The sequence below is a fragment of the Columba livia genome, chromosome 3, assembly GCF_036013475.1.
Source record: "Columba livia isolate bColLiv1 breed racing homer chromosome 3, bColLiv1.pat.W.v2, whole genome shotgun sequence".
NCBI lineage: Eukaryota > Metazoa > Chordata > Aves > Columbiformes > Columbidae > Columba > Columba livia.
In genome coordinates, this window is record NC_088604.1 from 63,711,588 (window position 1) to 63,732,031 (window position 20,444).

At 42.2% G+C, this 20,444-nt stretch overlaps 1 protein-coding gene across 1 annotated transcript; it reads right to left on the reverse strand.

Annotated features, from left to right (window-relative positions):
* Positions 1–877: 877 nt before the first annotated feature.
* Positions 878–12,322, reverse strand: RSPH3 (radial spoke head 3). The gene is made up of 9 exons (XM_065057267.1): positions 12,020–12,322; positions 11,695–11,782; positions 10,427–10,568; positions 8,975–9,120; positions 8,166–8,369; positions 7,000–7,162; positions 5,847–5,933; positions 3,294–3,563; positions 878–1,183 (listed from the first exon to the last, which is right to left on the reverse strand). The coding sequence occupies exons 1-8, from the start codon at positions 12,148–12,150 to the stop codon at positions 3,301–3,303; spliced, it is 1,224 nt and encodes a 407-aa protein (XP_064913339.1). The 5' UTR covers positions 12,151–12,322; the 3' UTR covers positions 878–1,183; positions 3,294–3,300.
* Between the last annotated feature and the right edge of the window lie 8,122 nt (positions 12,323–20,444).

A 20,444-nucleotide genomic window follows, 5' to 3' on the forward strand; every position in this document is an offset into this window, starting at 1 on the left:
AAAACTAGATGATCTTTAAAGATCCTTTCCAACCCAAACTAATCTGTGATATTTGTGTGGATGATGTTGGGTGACCCTACCTGTCAGGTCCTCATGTTATGAGGAGGTTTTGCAAAAGGTCAGCACCTTTGGGGTGGAGGAGGGAAGTTCAAACAGCTGTCACTAGTGCAGGGTGTCACTAGTGCAGGGTGTGAAATGTGCAACAGGTGACATCAGTGTTTCTAGGTGTCCCTGTGGCCCGATTGCTGTGGCCTGTCCTGCCCTCTAGTGCCTGCAGCACTGTCTCCCACTGTCCCCTCTCAGCTCCCCCTTGAACCCACACACACCCTCAGGAGATGCTGCTGTGGTTCTGAGCATGGACCAGGAGCTGCAAAACACCAGGGCCGCCCTGGCGCCATGGTGGGTACGGAGCTGGCCACCCCACAGCTTTACCCACCTGTCTGGAACAGCTGCTGCTGGGGACACAGACCAGAGAAAGGGGATTTGGAGGGAAAGGGCATCAGGAGGGGTCCCTGTGGGGAGGTGACGTGAGGGATGTGATGCTCACACCCAGGCTGGGATGGGGTAGCTACCTCAGCCAGTCCCCAAGCCACCTGGCTAGTGGCAAAGCTTGTGCTGCACAGCCTGCGTGTCTGCTGGCATTACCCCAGAGAAGTGGCAGCTACACCATTACCCCATATCACTCTTCCCCTCCTTACTGTTGCTCATGGTTTTCTGCTTCTCCAGTGACCAACAGGATGTGAGGGGTCCTCTGCTCTTCCAACCTGCCCGTGTCTGGAGCTGAATCCAAGTACACGGCTATTAATGGAAAACTGCCAGTGCAGTGTAAAGCTTCATGGCTGTATAGCCTGTTACAGCAAACTCTACCACAATACAATATGCTCAAGTTGTATCTATATATTGTAATTAAGGAAAAATGCATGGCATAAAATTCATTATATTTTTGTGATAATTTAAGAATACATAATAATGCCACAACCTATTTAAACAGAATAATTTGACACTTCAGGTAGGTTTTCTAGCAATCAAACACAAAGCAAGAGTGACAAAAATGAAAATAATCCAGGTGATCACCTTCTTGTAACATTCCAAAAACAAATATTCAAGTCAAGTCCATATTCAGCATTTGTTTGAATCTTTTCAGGAATGATCCAAGGCAGTCCTCTAGGTTATGCTAAGTCTCCTGTAAATACATGACAAAACAATCATTCAGTAATGAGGAATCCTTGAAACTGACATCCAGTGTTCCAAAAATGAGCTGAAACATTTACAATTCTCATAATCATGTCACAAAGATTTTTTATTTCTCTAGATAAAGTTAGCCTGAAGTTATTTACCTGACTTACCTGAAGTCATGACAGAAGTGTTCATCATCATGATAAAAAAAAAAAAACAAAACCAAAACTATGCAAAATCTTGGACCCACTGAAATTAAGATGAACCTCCCACTGACTTCAGTGCTGAAACCAGAGTTTCATTTCAAGCCTTCAATTCCAGTCATATGCATAAAAATAAATTCTTATTAGAAACTTCTAAACAGATGTAATGAGCACCAACTACCTTAATTTCATATATGTAACACATTCATGGATGCTTTGAGAAATCAATCATAAACGAAAAAACAAGCATGCTTTGTTGAAATACTGTCAACTCAACAAACAGAGAAGAAGTTTACAGGGGAGTATTTCAGCTTTGAAAACCATCCATGGGTGTATCTGTCTACAATCTGTACTATGTGACTCCAGATACTCAGTTTTAACATACTCATATTACATCAAACCAGAGTGGATTTGTTGGTAGTTATATCTCATTACTTCTGATTTTCAGCTCCCTCCAGAGAGAGGTAAATACCTGACACTTTCCAAGGGAAGTTTTCTATGTAAGCAATAGCTGCCCTGATTGTCACTAGATGTCCTAGCCCAGGATGGAGGGAAGGTAGGGTCTGCCTGGGAACCGACATGTACAGGTGGTCCAGTGAAAAGTCTGGTTGTCCCTTTCGAGGGTAGGAGATGAGGAACAGGTTTTGTCTCTTCAGGTGTCACTCCTGACATCTCACTCTCAGACTGGGATCTGGCCTGCTGGGTTAGCACATGAATTCTCTGACCTGCAGAGAGGAGGTAGCACAAAGCAGTCTGGACAAGGCGGGACTTTTTCCACAGACGCAGCTAGCAAGGAAACAATGGTGCTGCAGTGGAACACAATTATACTTTTATGAGGGGGAATGCTGTGGGACTATGGTGGGTCCTTGGATTCCCTGATGGAGGGCATGGGAACAGAAATTAGCCTTGAGGATATTAAGGCCTAACCATGAGAAAGATGGGAGTAAAGGAGTATCTGGAGATGTTAAGGATATACCCATGAGAGAGAAGGGAGAGCATTGATGATAGCAAAAATAGCCAATGAGATGTTACTGCTGTAACTTGTAACCAATAGTGAAGATACACATGACTTCATAAAACTATATAAAAGTGCACTTGTGGCAATAAATGGCCTCTACTACTTTCATCCTGGAAGAACTTGGCCTATGTCATTTGTCTGTCTCAACCACGACAGAATGCCCCACTGGTGGGGCTGGCCTGTGAACAGACAGATAGGTGTGGCAGTGCAGGTGCATTTTGGCAGTCATGTCTGGTACCATTTCAAATGAATTAGCAGAACAACTACAAAGGGAACTGAGGCTGGGCTTAGCCTGTGGCTCCAGCCCCTCACCAATACTCCATGATTCGAGAGGCTAAGGAGGATTTTGCGCTGGCAAAAATTCCCAGTTGCAGGTAATTCTTTGAACCTGAAGAGGTTTAGGAGCCTTTGCTCTATTACCTGCTGAGATGCCCATCCAAGTTTGTCAGGAGAGGAAAGACTAACGTGAGTGAAAATAAATTTATCTAAGTGCCATAGTAGCTACCTTTCAAAACAGGGAAAGTAAGGAAAATCTGTTTTGAGAATGTTATCAAAGCACTTGTAAAGGTTATTAGGATCTCAATGCCCTTCTTATGACCTTCCAGCACAGGGTGTGGGACAGCATTACTTTTCAACTGTAAATGTCCCAGGTTTTTTTTGATCGATTGGATTGTATAGAAGGGGATAGAATTTCACTACCATTCACTGCACTAGTGACCTCTCTAGAGTCTTACAGCCTGAAGTCAGCAATGTCAGCATATGGAAAACACAGTCTAATGCTCTGCTATTGCTTAGGTTCACCTCTCAGCATCACCAGGGCACGAGACTTATAAATAGATACAAATACATTTCTTCTTTCAGCTAAGCCATTCATCTCAATTTACTTGATGACTTGCCTGCTTGCTACTCAGTTTCCAAATCCTCTGTTTCTGCTTGATCTGAGTCATGTAACATGAAAGAGATACGTCGTGGACGCTGTGCCTCAGCAACAAGTTTTTCAGTCTCTTTTTCTTCTGTGACTGGTTGGTCATCAGCATCTGTCTCAATGGCCACCTGGGGTTCTATATCTGTTGGCTTGGGCTCTTCAGCAGGTTCCTCTGTCTGATCAAACGGAGGTTGAGAGCTAAATGCATCTAAGCGTTTTTCAACCACTGTACGAATCAAGGCTGAAACAGAGAAAGCCACCATTAAAAAACATGGAAGAAAAAACCTACAATTTGAGATTATTTTATATATTACTGACCTGTAAATTCTTAAACAGAAAGAAAAAACCCACTAAAAATGAAATAATATTTTAATGAGAAAAACCATCCCTGCTGCTGTAGCCTACTTCCAGCCAAATGAGCAGTTTACACTGAAAGCAGGGATTTGAAAGGGTACACCTGGATTGTTTTGTTGATTTCCTCACAGTTGTTCCTCACTTCCAGAGCAGGTCATCCTGCCTGGAATAAGGACTAGCCAGGCATCACACAGCATGAATGGTTTTGGCAGTGGGAAATATTGAAACAAGGGGAGTAATCAAAAGATCTTTCTCTTTCTGAAAAGCAGCTGTAAAGCACCTATTCTTTATTATTATAATAAATATAAAAACAATTTTTGCTGTTTAGCCTTCATCACTTTTTCTAAATATTATACCCCTTCCACATCAAAGAGCACAACAACAAAATAAAAATAATCAACACTCACTTGGATTTACACCATTTAAATATGAAAAATAGAGGCCAGCAATGAAGGAAAAAAGGTTTAACGGAGAAAGCAGGACAATGTACAGGTACTAAAAAGAGCTTCATTGTTAGTTCCTGGGTTGACCTTAGCAAGTAAAAGAAGGAATGGTCATCTCTGAGAGGACAAACATAGCTGCCTTATGCTGTGGGTGCCTCTTTCATAGTTCACAGCTCTTTTATTGGACAGTGACAAAATCAATTATTTAAGTAGCATCTTCGTTCAAATAGGTAAAATGGATCCTTAAGAGATTTTTCCTACACTTCTACATAAGGGGGGGAAGAAGCCACAAACTATCACAGCCAAGGCTGTGTCTGGCTCTACAAAGCTTGGAGAATCTAATTTGCAGTTCCTTTTGCAGAGGTGTTGCTTACTCAACAGTGGGTGATTGGTATATGTCAGGAAATACAGAGGGTAATAGCAAAGCAGGGGCTGCTGGTATTACTTATTGGCCTGCTTCAGGTGCTCTGCGTATTTTAGAACTGGTGCAAGACCACAATATCTGGTTAAAAAATCAAACAGAAATATTTAACATTAATATGATAGACATTCTTGTCAATAGTGAATCCTGCAGCAACAATGTCCTTCGAATGTTTATTCAGTAGTCACATACAATGCTTCTTACTTAAAAGGAGAGAAATTCCTTCCCTTCTGAATCTCTTCTGAAGAGCTACATGAAGAAGTGATCCTTGAGTGTACGTATTGGCACATACATCATAGGATAAAATACCTAACAGACCAGCTGTAATCATACAAATTAAATAATAGCAAAGGATCCTGGTTAAATGGAAAATAAGCCCAGAGGAAACAAACACAACTGTAATTCAAACCCACAAATCACAGCAGGAGGAAAACCATACGAATGAAAGATGTAACACAAGTATTATATAAAAAGTGGTTTCATCTAGGACCACCATGGTCCTAGATCAAACACACATTCATCACAATTTTGTGTTTCTACACAAGAAAGTTTATATTGTTCAGGCATTTCAACTACAGCTCTGAAGACTAATAAAAGAACTTGAATACTTAGCTTGAACTAGCCCAAAAGAAGACAGTTATTTTAATCTATTTCAATAGCAAGGACATGATTATTGACTGCTGAGAATGTAAGCCCTTGTTTTGATGAGAAGTGTTGGTCACCTGACTTCTCAGTCAACCATGGCCTATGATTATTCCTCTCTTCTCCTTTCATGGAGGATGAATGTATTACTCCACAGCTCAGAGAGCTTACACAAACGAGTTAAGAAACCTCTGTGGTATATGCATGACTATAGACGGGATGGGCTTTTCTATTCCCATTGGCGCAATCAGGCACACTATAGAGAACAGCAGAGCAATGATGGCTGTGTGACACTTTAGAAATAGAGATTTTGTAGCACAGAAAAGAACTGGTGCTTTTTAACCATTCTGCTCCTGCCAACTGGATTTCATCTCCCAGCATCACCATATCTCAAACAGTATAAAGCCAGCAGAGAAGGTAGTGCAGCATGACTGCAACTTCTATTATTTCAGCTGAAAATTAATTAGTTTTACAACATTAAAAATGTTTTAATATAGTTTTAGAAAAACTCAAAAAAGACACGTGTCATTGGAGTTCTTGCTAAAATAACACTTGCTACCTTAAACCACAAAGACCCTGTAAATGTGATGTTTATTCTGACTGGGGAAAAGACAATCAAGAACATCAAGCAGTCAAGATTACACTCCAGGATTTGGTAACTTACAGTCAAGCATTGTCCTCCCCAGAACCTTCCTCTCTAGTGTTTCTTCCACTTCTGTCATCAGCCATGGAAGGAATTTTGTCTCAATATCTGTAAGCATTTAGCAGGAAGAAAGGAAAAATGTCTTTTTATTAAGGATGAGCGACATGATCTTGGGGCTGTTTTTCATTTGCTATGATCATTAAGGGATGAATATCCTTGCCAAAACCCACTTTTTTTGCAAGAGCCAGATTAAATCTCTCAGGTATTGTTTGGTTTCTTATCTCCTGCCTTTCTTACTGAGGTTCCTCATTGTTATAGACCAGACTCCTCTCAACTGCAGTGATTTTCAAAAGGGGTCTGGCACCCTTGAAGAGCTAGCACAGACGAGATACATAGTTGTGTTCTAGTGAGATGAAAATAACTATTCTGAACAACTCAGGAGAATAACATTTCCTGCCTTGCTTTCCAAAGACATCTGGCTTCTGGTCTGCTGAAAGCATTTGTTCCCTCTGACTAAAGAGCTCTTGCTTACCCATGTATTTCTCAAATAATTTTATTTGATTGCCGTGGTCCCAAAGCCTGCCCTGTTTGCAAACTACACTTGGTTTCTGCATTTGCCCCACTACTTATTCTGGAGAGAGCATATCCATTCCCAAGCTGTGGTCTGGGCACCTGTGAGGAGCCTGGGGAAGCAAGATCTAGCAAGGTAGCCTATAAGAAATGCCAATGATTCTAAAAGTCACTGATGTACAACTCTGAAATAATTTCCAGGGCCTAATTATAATTGACTAATCTCTCCATTGCTCTGACAATCATTAAGAAAGATTCAGAACGACATACAGATTTCTTTGCCTGTCCTATCAAAATATATTTATTTCAATTTGGATCAATCTTTCTCTCCACTGCCAATCCTAACCACCCATGTATTTCTCTCCAATTCAAAAGCAGCTCTTCCCATTGTAACACTGTCAGGTCTTGCTTATTCTTGATTACTTGTACGGATGACCAATAATGTTTGTTTCAAAAATTTGAGTTTGGAAACTATCTCTTCAGCCACGAATGTACATGAATAAAGTATTGTGACATTAATCTAAATCATAGGACAATATGCTATTTTTTATGGTTGTTTTGACCTTTATATTACTCAACTCACATATTAAAAAAATGCACAAACCTCTTTCTATAGGGTCATAAAAAAACCCACTTTCATGAAGATTGTTGAAGACCGAGGGAATGAGATCAGCCAGGTAACGCTTCGCGAATGCCCGAGCTGCAATTTTCTCTGTGGTCTCTTTCTGTTTTTGCAGCAGTTCCTTGTGCTGGCGTTTGCGACGCTCCTGTCAAGACAATATTGCATGTAAAACTTTCAGGCCTTTAGCCATTACTCCTTTGATCTAGACCTTGAAAAATGATTACAGTGAAGAAGTTATAAATAGCAAAGACAATCAAGAGTAGCAATACTTATGGCCTCTTTCTCAAAAACTTCTCATGTGAACGAGTGCTTGAAAGGAAACTTGTACTCAATCTATGGAGTATTAAAATCCACAAGGACTACAGGGAAACATGTTCCTTTGGTATAGCTTTCTTGATTTTGGCAAGTCTGTAAAATAAGGGTCTTGTAGCTGGCCAAATGAAACCCTTCTCTGATACCTTAGTATGCATTGATCTCATGACTCTTTACTTTATTATTGCAGATAAAACTGATAATTGGCCTTGGAATGAGATGAAGTTGAGTCAGGATTTCCTGAACTTTTAATCTTCACAATTTTATATGGTATTTGTTGTAATTATAGATTAAAACTCAAATTGGTCCAGGAAAGCGTGGAAAAACCACAAATATACAAGGCTTATGAAGAGCGGATAAGTAAGACTTGGCCTGCTATTAGATAGTATTAATATAGCTTAATACTTGCAGATCTTAAGAGGTAAAGGTGCACATATGGTAGGTGTATGCATTAAGTGTGAAAGACTAGGAGGTGCCTCTCTTAATTTCAAGCTCTGTGAATATTTCTTTAGCAGTTATAATGAAGAGGCTTGAGTGACAGCTGCACCAGGTACAAAGGGTACTATTAGGTTTGGCCTCTTGATCAGGTGTCTGAGTATACCAGGTCACTGAAACATGACTTCTCCGAATAAACACAACAGAATGATGCTGCAGCACAAGAGCAAATGACAGAGTGCAGCTGCGTGGCATCAAAATGCTTTGAGGAATATCAAACTTGGCAATAATCTTTTGGCCACATCCATCTCATTTCACAGCTTGTGTTTCAGTACTGGAAATTGTTTTCTCTCTTCTGATGAGCATTCAGAGAGGCCTATTCTTCATTAAGGAAGTCCTACCTTCTCCTCTCTGTATCGCCTGTCCTGCTCTTCCAGGCGCTGTACTTCAGCAAGCTCTGCGTTACGCAGCTCTGCATAGGCGCATTGATGTGCCCATAGCCGGGCCAGCTCTTCTTCCTCCATGACTTCTAGCAAAGCTTGCTCAACCGTCTTCCCAACCAACACTTCCAGGATTGGCTTGACTTCAATGTCAAAGTCAAACAACTGAGGATGAAAGTCAGTGAAACAGAGAAAAATGACCCTTAATCACAATCACTCTTAGCATCTTGGCAAGGAGAAAAGGAGGATGAACAAAGACTTCGTACTGAAGGCAGACCTGAGAAGTGCAGGTGGAGGGGCCAGTGTCAGCTAAGGCAAAAGGTATGCATGCAGCTGGCTGCATGCATACCTTTTGCCTTAGCTGACACTGGGCTAAGTGATGAGTGCGCTGGAGTGAGACACCACACACCCTAACACAGCCAATGTGGGGGCTGCCAGGGAGAAGCAGAGGACACGCCTGAATCCTATTTCTGCTCACCTCTGAGTTCCCAACTCCTTCTCAGGCTGGACACTATTTCTACAAGAGAGAACACTTCTCAGCATTGTAGTTCTTAGCTGAAAGCAGCAGAACCAGCGCACATGGAGAAGCACCTTCATTAATTTTGCGCTTAACCTCACAGCAGACATTGGAACTTTTTTTTCCTTTTTTTGCATATTCTGTAGAGGATAAGGTCAGTCCTTTCTGTTACTGCCTCAGTTATACATCAGAAACACATTTTGTATGGGAGACATGTTTTGACAGCACGTGCAGACCTGGCTTCACTTCATACCTCTCCTTCTTCTATTTGTGTGGCCACATCTTTCCCCGTTTTGGCTGGTATGAAGAGCGGAGTGGGTGGTCTGTCCAAAAATGCATCTGTTTGACACTCTGTATCAATCCCTATTACCCAGTCACTAATCTCTTCCAAATACAGCTCTAGAAAGAAAAGCACAATTAATGCTTTAAGTTCGATTATTTTTATTTTAACTCTCAACAATTTTAATGACTTATAGTGTGAATTATATCAAACAATGCAATAAAATGTCTTCTATAAAGTTAAAAAAGAAAACATCTCAAAACATAGATATGTTTGCTGCATCTGATGCCATGTTCTCTGTAACATCTGGTGCACTTCCTGAAAGGGCATTTCACTTGGTACGTTTCAAAAGTCAGAGTCTAGACCATTTCAGCCTACCCTGCAGAATAAACAATTCTTGGTACACTCAACAGTATAGTACAATCTCAAAAAGGGATAATGATTTCATATCTATTAACAAGTAATATTGAAAGCATATGTTTTTTCTCCATTGTATGCGTCAAATCAAAACACTGGATCTGTTTGGTTTCAAGAATGGTATTCTACTTTTGGCACTACCATAAGTGGTTTTGAGGTAACCACACATCTATAACAACATGTGCTTGATTTGAATTATATCTGTCTCCTACTGCACGGATAAACAACCTGGTTTAGATAACAAAATGCAGATAACAAATTATCTGCGCTAGTCAGGGGGAGGGATATGAGACCAAGACTTCCAGACCAGATTCCTTTTGCATCCAACAGTATTTGAATCATAAAGAGCCACCATGTTCCTTGGAGGTAGTGTAGGAGGTCTGCAGGGCTGGGACAGAGGGAACGTTCAGAAGCCAAGGACCATGTCTGATTAGCATGTACCACAGCTGTTTTCCCAGTTTGTAAGTCAGTCAAATCTGAAATGATTTTCAGAGGGCACAGCAATACATTATACACACCTGATGATTAACCCACTGCCAAATTTTGTTTTTCCTACAAATAAAATTTTCTTACAAATCGGACAGTTTCCTGTTCTAAATTAGGGTATGTCCTCCAATTTTTAGTAGTAGTTTTATTCTTACATATGACTGCACTCTTGAGGAAAATTTTTAAAAACCCTCAATTTTAAGCATATACCAAATTTCTTTGATGACACTTGAAAAGAAAAGAATAAGCAGAGAAGTCTTGACTAGTGGTCGAGAATGTACACTTGAAAACTGACAAACAGAGCCTCTGGGAAAATGTCACTAATTAGCCAAGTTTATAAAATACAAATAAAAATAAGGGGTTATAGAGGAAAGGATTAGAGAACCTCTGATTCTCAAATTCTATTATTCTAACCTTAGCCCTATGTGATTCTACCAACTGTATCATCAATTTAGTAAGTGAATATAAATCAGCGAGTTTTTGTTTTCAAATGAATAATAATAAAAATAATCAGCCTTTTACCAGTCTGCACACAAACATGCTCTCTGCCTTCCACAGGCTCAGGTGTTCTTGATTGCTCTTGCTCTTTTGTGCGCTTTCTAGCCAGTGCTCTTCTCCGTGTTTCCCTCTGCCTTTGAATCTCAAGGGGATCGGGGTGGGTACACTGAGCAGGGGTGAAGAAGAAAAAAAAAAAACACAAACCAGAATACACTATGTACTTGGAAATGATACTGATTTCTCTCTACAGGAAAATGAAGATTGTTGTTTGATTTTAATGCTACAAATCTAGAATATTGGATTTACTTTTCTGTGTATTGACCCTAAAATTTTAGTTACCTTAAAGACTGTATGGCATGAAAGTAATAAGGTATACTAGCTGCCTACATGCACATACTAGTGGCATCTCACACTAAGAGCAATCCATTGCTATTTGAAAGTGGATATTATATACAGAACTTTGCGAGATAATGTATATTAAAATGCCATGTTCTTGCTGACAATTAAGTTTCTAGGTAAAGCTTTAAGGTCAAATAGACTTAAATCAGTTTCTCATATTATGAACAGAACTGTTTGCTAGATAAAAATTATAGGTTCTTTATCGGTGATGAAGCAAAAAAAACCCACACTAACTTTTATATTCAGTACTGTGTATGAGGATTGAAATGAACATCACTTTCAAACTTCTTAAACGGAACGTAAGGGAAATTAACTCTTAAGAAACAGCTACTGAACAACACAAAGTTATTTCCACAAAGTAGCTTCTTATATGATCGAAGTATCTGTATAGAAATATTCTTTGAAAATAAAATCTCACTAAAACATTCACTACTGTACCAGGACAAATAAAATACTTTTGCCTCCACACAAGCAGCTTTTGCATACAGCTGGACCATCTAGTTCTGCTTCTTTAGTAGGGTAAGCCAAAGACTACCCCAAGACCTAATTTTCTAAGAGCTGCTGTTCTCACTGATGACACCTGTGGATGCATATAGTTAACAGATGATGCAGTGATGACTTGTGCTCAGTATCACCACACTAAAGAAATGGGGGGAAAAAAATGAAGTACTTAATGGCAAAAAAAAAATCAGAACTACAGAAGTTCATAGGAAACTAAGTGATTTACAGAAAGACTGAAAACAGTTGCATGCTAGTTTAACTGGACAGCCTGTGACTGTGTGAAATATTTTAAGTAAAATTACAACTTCAGCAGTTAAAATTATTAACAGGAAAGTTTTCCCACCCTATTATTTTTCAACAAAGCTGTAGTGTGGTCTACATAAAACACATACCGCAGGTATGACTTGAAGGGCATAAGTGTTGCCACGCACCACTCTCCTGTCATACATGAGGTTGGCATAACGAACAGGTTCCTTCTGCCTGCAACATGTAGCACAGACAGTTGTGGTTACGGAGCTGCAATCAATAGGTTAACGCCTCAACAGGCCAGAAGGCTTTTGAAAGGTCAGAGGTGCAAGTTCTCCCGAAGGATTCCCCTCCCCCGGGAAGGAAGAACGGCGAGGGAGAGGAACGAAGGGCAGAAGGGGCAGCGGTGCCCGCTCGGGGCGCACAGGCCGCGGGGCTGCATGGCGCGGCCCGCCGGACACCGGCACTCACGGCTCGGCCGCGTCCGGCGGCGCTCGGTACTTCGGGCGGGCGGACAGGGCGCGGGGTCGGCTGGAGTAGCTGTAGGGCACGGCTAGGGCAGCCGCCGCCGCCGCCTTCTCCGAGTCGCGGGTGGGCAGCATGGCGGGGTCCCGGCCCGCAGCAGCGGGCGGCTCGCTGAGGGAGCGGTAACGGCCGCCCGCGCGGCGGCAACGTCTCCAGGGCAACGCGGGGGCGGGGCGGGCAGGCGGCCGTTAGTCCCGTTCCGTGTCAGTTGGGTTCTGCTGTCAGGAAAGCGCTGGAGGCTGAGGGGGATTCAAGGAGGGCGTGTTTGCTCTCCAGGCACTGGGGTGCTGAGGGGGAAGCAATCCCTTTAACTGCCAACGGGTTCGCGCTTGGCAGCGCCGCGCGGCCCCTCCCGGGCCGAGGTAATGAAGGAGTTTGACCGCGAGGTGTCACCGTCCCTCTGCCGCCGCTGTACGAGCTGCTCGGGGGCTGGCAGGTTTCCAGAGACACCGACAGCGTCTTCACCCCGTCTGGCGTGCCACTGAGGATGCAAAAATTGCTGGGAGATCGCAAAATCCTGTCGGATGGTGTGCCGGTGGCTTAAGTACCGATGTTCTGAAAGGCAGCCCAAACAGCTGCACCCCTCATGTTTTTTTTCCACACAAGTAAGGAATTTGGGTACTGTACAATAGGAGATAGGACAATGAGGTGGGCTCTCAGTGCACTATCCCGTGTCCATAGAGAGCTGCACTCCCTGTCATGGCAAATCATGAGGATATGTTTTCAGATTCTGTGAAAAATTTCTATTAAGAGAGACAGAAAAGCTTTTTTTTCTTTTTTTCTTTTTTTTTTTTTTTAACCTGTGTGGGTAGTGATATAAAGGCTTGATTACTTTGGCAAGACTGAGTATATAAAATAATCCATGCCCTTTGTTTCTGAAGTCTTTGGTTCAAATATAATTCACAGGTGAAATGCTCTTTATTTCAGCTCAGTTATGTTACTGTGGCAGATGCCCGTGCTCCATGTCAGCCCTGTGTAGGGAGTCACAGACAAGAGAATTGCAAGAAGCAGAGAGCACTTCATAGGAGGCCTGCAAGGCACAAGGGAAACTGTATAGCAAGAGAAACGTTTAGAAAAAGAAGTTAAAAAAAAACCTCAGCCCAAGCAAACAAAAAATAAACCTACCAAAAACCAAGGCCAAGTGTGGGAGGCAAGGGAAAAGAGGAAGGAGTGGTTTTGTAATTAATTAACAGGCAGCTGGCAGAATCAATACAGAAGTTGTGTTGACTACACAGTTACCAGCTGAGTGGTGGGTCAAGATGATATGGAGCTGCAGGAGCACAGTGCAAGTGTCACTGGGGTGGGTGGGAAGAGCAGTCCTTCAACATTTGCTTGTGTCTGGGCAAGCTGTTAATGAATGAGCAGCTCGGTCCAGCCAAGCCAGAGCACTATGCCCCTTAAATTTGACCAGGACCAGTACAGCCCTTTGATCTGGGAGGCCTGACTTGCTTTTTCTGAATGTTTGTGTTGAGCTAGGTACCTATTTCTGCTTTTGACCTGGGGAGTTGAAATTTGGGGAGACACTTCCAAGCTGTTCGGGACAGTGTCTTCTGTTTGCATGAAAAAATAGCAGCAGTACAGCCTTCAAAAACATCATACTGTAAGTGTCTGGTAAGGAACTGTTTGGGCGTGCTTGATTAAGAACCTCAGAAATTTGGCTGGAATGGACTAGGTAGGGCAGGGAGGAAGTGAGAGGTGTGCCTGTAACCACCTGAGGAAGAATTGCTGAGGAGATGCCTGTTACACACCCTTTGCCCGCAAAACTTGTGAAGATGAAGGTGTTGCGTGGCAGGTTAATTCTGTTAAGCTGGCCCCAGCCTAGTGTCTCACCTGTTGGGTGAATTTGTCATTCACATAATATGTGCTCTGATTGAATGGCAACCACTCTCCTACTTACCTCTGTGAAACACTGTTAAGTCCTAAGTTACCAGTTTAGTGCAAAAGCTTTGCAAGTACTCTATGGGAGCGGCAAAGGTCTCTGGCTTTGCAGGTTAGCAGACCTTTGTAAGTGACAAAGCCATGTCCAGGAAATCTGCTCTTCTCCCTTGCTCTGTTTTATATTGGTTTTTTTTGCTATAAATACCCCATGAGTTTTGGAACATTTCTCATAATCACACAACTGACTGCAACAGGAGCCATAGTGACTGTAATCAGATGGCTAGGCTGCCATTAGTACCCATAGTGACACTATGGTTCATACAGCCACAGTGGCTGTTTCACATATTTGGAGGGTTGTCTGGGACATGCACAGATCTCAGCAGAGGGGGCACTACCTGGGAAGTGGACCTGCCTAGCAAGGAATGAATCAGTTCCCATATGGCAGCTAAGAAAGGTCTTCTGAGGTGCCTTCAGCTGACTTGAAAGCTGTAGAGCAAGGGCTTTGTCTCCTTCCAGGATTGCTGTGTGTCTGTTAAAATGCTTTGGAGCCACAGACTACTTTTTTTATTTTCATGAGGATTTCCTGGCATTGTACATTGCTCTATAGAATGCTCCTTGGCAGTGGGCTTTCTGGATGTGAAATGAGTTTGTTCACAGCAGAGCAAGTGTGAAGGTGTCATCATCTAGTAACCATTTCCTCCAGCACCTGGGATGCATTCTGTAACTGCTGAATGACATCTTGAAATACAGTATAAGGGGTCTACACATGCAGGGACAGGAGTGGGACTTGATGATCCTTGTAGATACTTTCCGACTCAGGACATTCTATGTTTCCATGATTCTACAGTGCTTAGATGGGGCTTTCCTGGGACCCTACCTTGACATGATCAAAGGGAATCAGCAATACTGCACCAGTATGGTATTGCTGGTGTCTGCCAGACTGCAGATGATTTCTTTGCTGCTATTCATAGGCACTATGTTCGATGCATCTCTGATACACAGACATTGCCTACATATAGGCTTGGTCTGAGTACGGAGGTACTTAGTTTTGAAAATTATGTTCCAGCCTGAGAGGTTTGACAGACGGGAGACACAGAAGGAAAAATAAATACCTGAGCTAAACTTGAGTTCTTATGGTGACATCAATATTTTTTTAAGTAGGGTTGTTAATCTTGATATGTAATCATGAATAGAAAAAAATGCAGATCCTATCACTCACGTCTTCAAAACAAAACTTCCTTTTCTCTGTAGCAGCTCAGCTTCCTCTTCACTCCAGTCCTGAGCTTGTGAGGTTGAACAGGACTGGGAAATTCTAGTTCTGAAGGCCTTCATTTCTTCACTGCTAGTCAAAAAACAGTTATTATTATTCACAATTTGCAACCAAAATCCTGCTTTCCCCTACCACTTCACATCAGACTTTTAGCCCCATTCTCCCTAGGTTCCCTTCCTGCCATGTCCCCCACAAGTTTTGGGTTTTTTTTTTCAGTGTGACAAGCCTGCTCTCAGTGCTGGCATTCTTGCCCTGCACCACCATGGACTTCAGCACCAGTGACTGCCGCGATGAAGATAACCCACAAGTGACCAGAAAGAATTATAGCAGGGTGAGAGAGCATCTTATAGGATGGAGCAGTGCACACTTAATTTTAACCTACCATTCATTGGACTGCTAATTGGAAAATCAGTTGTTGGTGACCTTCTTATTTAAGCTCAAATAGACTGTGTGCTGCTAATACCGCTCCTTTCATCTCCCTTCCTTTAACAGAGGTCTCCCAGTTATCTTCATTTTGGCCCAGGAAGCTCTGCCTTAATTTCTGTCTCCCTGTATTGAGGCCAGTTGTTCCAGTGCATTGAACTTGCAGAGTAAGAAAGAAGACTGATCTGCTTCTGTTGCCTCTTCACTGTAGCTTTGGTGTTTGTCCATCTCAGAATAAATTGCCCTTTATCACATCTCTGGGAGGCAGAGCATTGTCATCTAGGTCTTAGTGGGGTTAAACTGCACAGTCCACCCAAAGACTTCTCAAATGCCTTGTCTTCTGGTTTATGTAGTTTATAGGATGGTTATGCATCTGCATACTGTATTATGTAACATTATGTACTCCTTGGAGTACAGCGCTCTGCAAAGTTCTTGAATGATGCTGCGGTTGCTTTCTTACCTCGTGACCAGTTCTAAAGAGAACTGGTTGGTGAATTGCAGGCAGAGCTGTCCAGCTACACTTACAGTGTGAAGTCACAGCTTTATGATGGTGAGACAGAATTTACATCTGGAGGAGTGGGAAGAAAAGTGAGTGCAAAACCTCTTCCTCAGTACAGGGAGGAAGCAGATGGGACTATGCCCTATATATGATGAGGCTGAATTGTACAACCCAGGACTGTGCAGTAAGCATGTGGGAAAGCAGGCAAATCTCTCATCTTTATCATAAGAGTATCTTCTGTGATCCTCTGTCTTGAAGTCTGCTTGGATTTGGCCTTAAATTTTTTTTTAAACACATTTTTATAATCTGCAGCTTTGCCTATGTGATACTGAAGGTGCAAGGTTTGAATTCGGACTGTAGTGTCTGTCAAGGAAGTTGGTAGGAGGTTTGTGGGTAGTATGAAGGAAGAGTTTCAAGCAGCCATTGGATGAGTTCTGTAAATAGCTGGTTGGCTAAAAAGCATGTTTTGTTTAGAAAGTGTGAAATGTTTCATAGAAAGCTTTTCATATTATTACCTAGCAGAGGAAGCAGACCTCAATGGATTCAAACCCTGTTTGGGATTTGTGAACCATTTGCTCAGGCTTATGTGCTGGCACCTCAGGTTAGAAAACTATCTGGGTTTTCCTTTCCCCTTGTAGAAGAACACGAAGAATTTGGAATGGGCTTCACTGAGAAGTGAGATTTAAATTGGTATCTTTATCATCACAAATGGAAAATACTGATTTAAAACAATAAAAGTGATGCTTTCTATAGGAAAAAAAAATAGTAGATAATTAACATTTCTGAGTAACAGAGAGGCAGAAAAAAACAGTCGTTCACCTAAAATCCCTGAAGACTTGCAGCTGGCTGTCTATATGACAGTCAGCTGTCCAAATGAGTTCTCCAACAGAGCCTGCCCTTTCCCCATGGACTTTTCCCTATATTATTGTCAGACTTTTTATTTTAAAAGTTGCTTCCCCTTCTGAATGTTTAGTCTTCAGAAGTTTCTCTGAAGTTTTCACTGTTCTGATGACACATGAGATAAGGACTGACTGCTAAGAAAATTCAGAGAAAAATGTAACCAGAGCGCCTAACCAAGGTGGGTTTCCTTTTCCTGTAGTCAGAAATTGTCCTTGTGGAGACACAGTAGCCACAATAACTGCTTTCTGGCTAATTCTAGCAGCAGCAGCATGTTTTAGTCACTTGAATTTTGCAGCTGGACATGACCAGTTATGGACATGAAACGTTTGCTGGGTTGGACAGCCAACCAAGCCAACTTAAAGTGAACTTGGTTAACTGCATCTCTGAGTTTCCAAGTTAGCTGAATGAGTTTCTATGCTGCTTGCCATCTAAGACAAGAATATTCTGCCATGCAGATGGAATCTGTACCAAAAAAACAGCTTTTCACACCTGCTCCACACAGCTCTGGATGCCCCCTGAGTCTGCAGAGCATGGACAAGCAGACCTGCTGTCTTGAACATATCTTAGGCAGGCAAAATGTCTTGTGCACCCATTGTCAAAGGTATGATTTACACTGAACAGAAATGCAGGATTCTATGAATGACACTGGAAGACATCCTTTTTTTCCCCGAGACAGTGAAAAAAATAATGGATTCAAGGGAAGAAAGGTAGTGTTATTGTCATGGAGTTTTTGGCAGTGAGACACTGTTTTTTTTTCTTGGTCTTTTTTATGAAGGGGTTCCCTTTGCAGGAATCATGTGGGAAGAAGTGTTTCTGGACACATTCAGATAGCAGAAGGGTAAAGCTCCTGACAACCATAATCCTGTCTTCCTCTAGGGAACCCTTGAGCTTGGAGGTCCTGGAAAGGAGGCGTTGAAAACCAGTGGCTCCTAAACTTGAGAATTCTTTTATCTACTGTAGGCTACCAACCAGGATCCTGGGCTGCCTACCTATATTTGTTCAAATTTACCCCTGTGATAGGCAAGTGCTGTGATCTCTTGGCCTCACTATGACAAAAAATTTGTTCTCTGGTTCAAGAGACCTGGTTGGGTGTGATGGGAATCTGAAATTGTCACTTGCATTGCATGGCTGAGGAATGAGTCAGCCTGGGAACAAGCAGTGCTGGTGTGGTGCTGCACCAAACCGCCTGCTCTGCTGTGACAGATCAGCACCAAGACCAGAGCAGGCAGTAGAGAAATAAGAACTCCCGTTCTCAGACTAAAAATAACACAGGTAGGATTTTTGTCTGCTGTGACACTTCTTCCTGTTTTAGTTGGAGACATTTGGTAGCAGTATTACAAGAGGGAACATTATGGTAATAGTGGTCTGTGTCGAACTCCCTACAATACGTAACTGAGTTACAAGGCGGGAATTTTATCATTAGCTTTTAACATCAGTATCAGCTTTTTAACGTTAAAGTATGCATAGTCCAAGCAGGAATCCCAAAGACATCCGTTTTGCCTTTAGTACTACAGGAAAATACAGAGATTGTTTTCTAACAAAAAGGCTGAAAAGATACAATCCCATTACAAAGAATTTCCCAAGTTCTTTCCTTTATTTTAAGTGTCGGAATTGTGGAGCACAGTCACATCCTACAGAGTGGTTCAGTCTCAACAGAAACAGTTCTGGGTGACAAACAGGTTGCCCTACCTTCCCTGATACTCTGAGTTGTGTTTGTCAAAGCAGAGCATGCAGTCTTGTCCTCCATTTACATGAGGTCCAAAGAAGATTGCAAATCCTATTTTATCTAAATGCAGTGAAAGAAATTCTGAAGAGCCAAGTGCACCTGAAAAAAAGAAAGCCAAGTGTCTGTGTTGTAAAGAAGTAAATGCCAAATACAAAGTGTGTGCAGTAATATTCCGAGCTACCAGTTAGTGCAAAGTTGATGGAATTCCTTCCATTCATTTTTTTTTGCCACGAGATTGTACCTCAGTGTTGCAACTTGTCCCTGGGGTATGCAGGTAACAATCATGGGAAGAAAATACAGAAGAAACATCTTATGTAGAGAAATGGTTCTGTTCTGTGACTATGTCCAGTGAAGAACTTTCTTGGGCTGTGTTGTGGCAGATATTACAGAGGGTGTCCATGGCAGTAACTATTCTCTTGTGCATCATTAAGTGGCCAGCAATTGTTCTTCCTGAGGTGTGAAGGATTAATGATGTCCTTAGTTTTCACAGTTGCCAGAAAGAAATGCCCTTCAGACAATAGCTTTGAGAGGAGATCAGATAGGTGAGAAAGCTTCTCCCTTAAGACCTTGCATGTGGAGGCAGCAAAAATCAATGTACTCACAGTGCTTTTTCTAAGAGAACACAAGCAAATTACGAGAAATGTCCCTCACATCTTTGCTTGTGAATCACTTTGGTGAGGTGTTGGGGGGAAATGGCTTGTTTTGACTCATTATTTTAACATAGCTCCAAATCTCCTTCTAAAGTAGCTGACAGCCCATACTTCCCCACAGCAAAAGATGCACAGACACCTTACTGAAATCCCATAAAGTCAATGACCTCCATCTGTGGAAGTTTCATCCTAGAGGCTTTCCGTAGTTACGGCTGTGAATTGAGGTTGTCACTGGACTTTATGAGTTGTAGATTTTCTCCTGTAGCTTGCAGAGATGTTTTCTTCTCTTATTCTGATTCTCTGCATATGCAGAGACTAAAACAAGAGGACGGAATGTGTGGAACTGAAAATAGATGAGTGTTGGTGGGGCTTATTGCAACAATAGTGCAGATATGAGGGGAAAATGTGGAAGAAGTGGAAGAGAAAAACAAAATGGCTCGCTGAGAGAAGTGAGCCTGGGGGTGAAGAGGACAGAAATGAAATTGGGACTTTGACAGCAGGTCCACAGAGATAGATTTGGTTTGGTTCAATTAAAAGATAAAGAACAGGTGATGTGAAGAATGCAGGCTGGGAATGGGGAGGCAGTGAAAATGAGGTAGAGATGAAGAGTCACGAGCGGAAAAGGTCTTTGTCAGGGTTGTCTGTGGTGGGATGGAGCAGAAGGACCCAGGCTCTGGAGGAAGGCAAGCAGGAGGGCCTATACCTGCTCAAGAGAGCTTCCTTTGAAACTTTAGATGGAGCCTAAAATCCCAAGTTTTACTGTTTCTCTGCTGTGAATAAAAGTGTTAGCTTTAGATTACAAAGACCTACATTCAAGGTATCTAAATGTGGCATCAACAAGTGAGGTGGGAGTCTAAGCTCCAACCACAGTCAGAGAAGATTTTAGGGAAGTATTCAGCTTCCTAAATATCCAGACCTGTGTCTACTTTTGATGCCTTAGAAAACTCCTCAAAGTGCCCTAAAATACTCACATGACTGTAGACACCTTCTTTCAGGGAACTGTGTTCCACCTGCACTCAACTCAC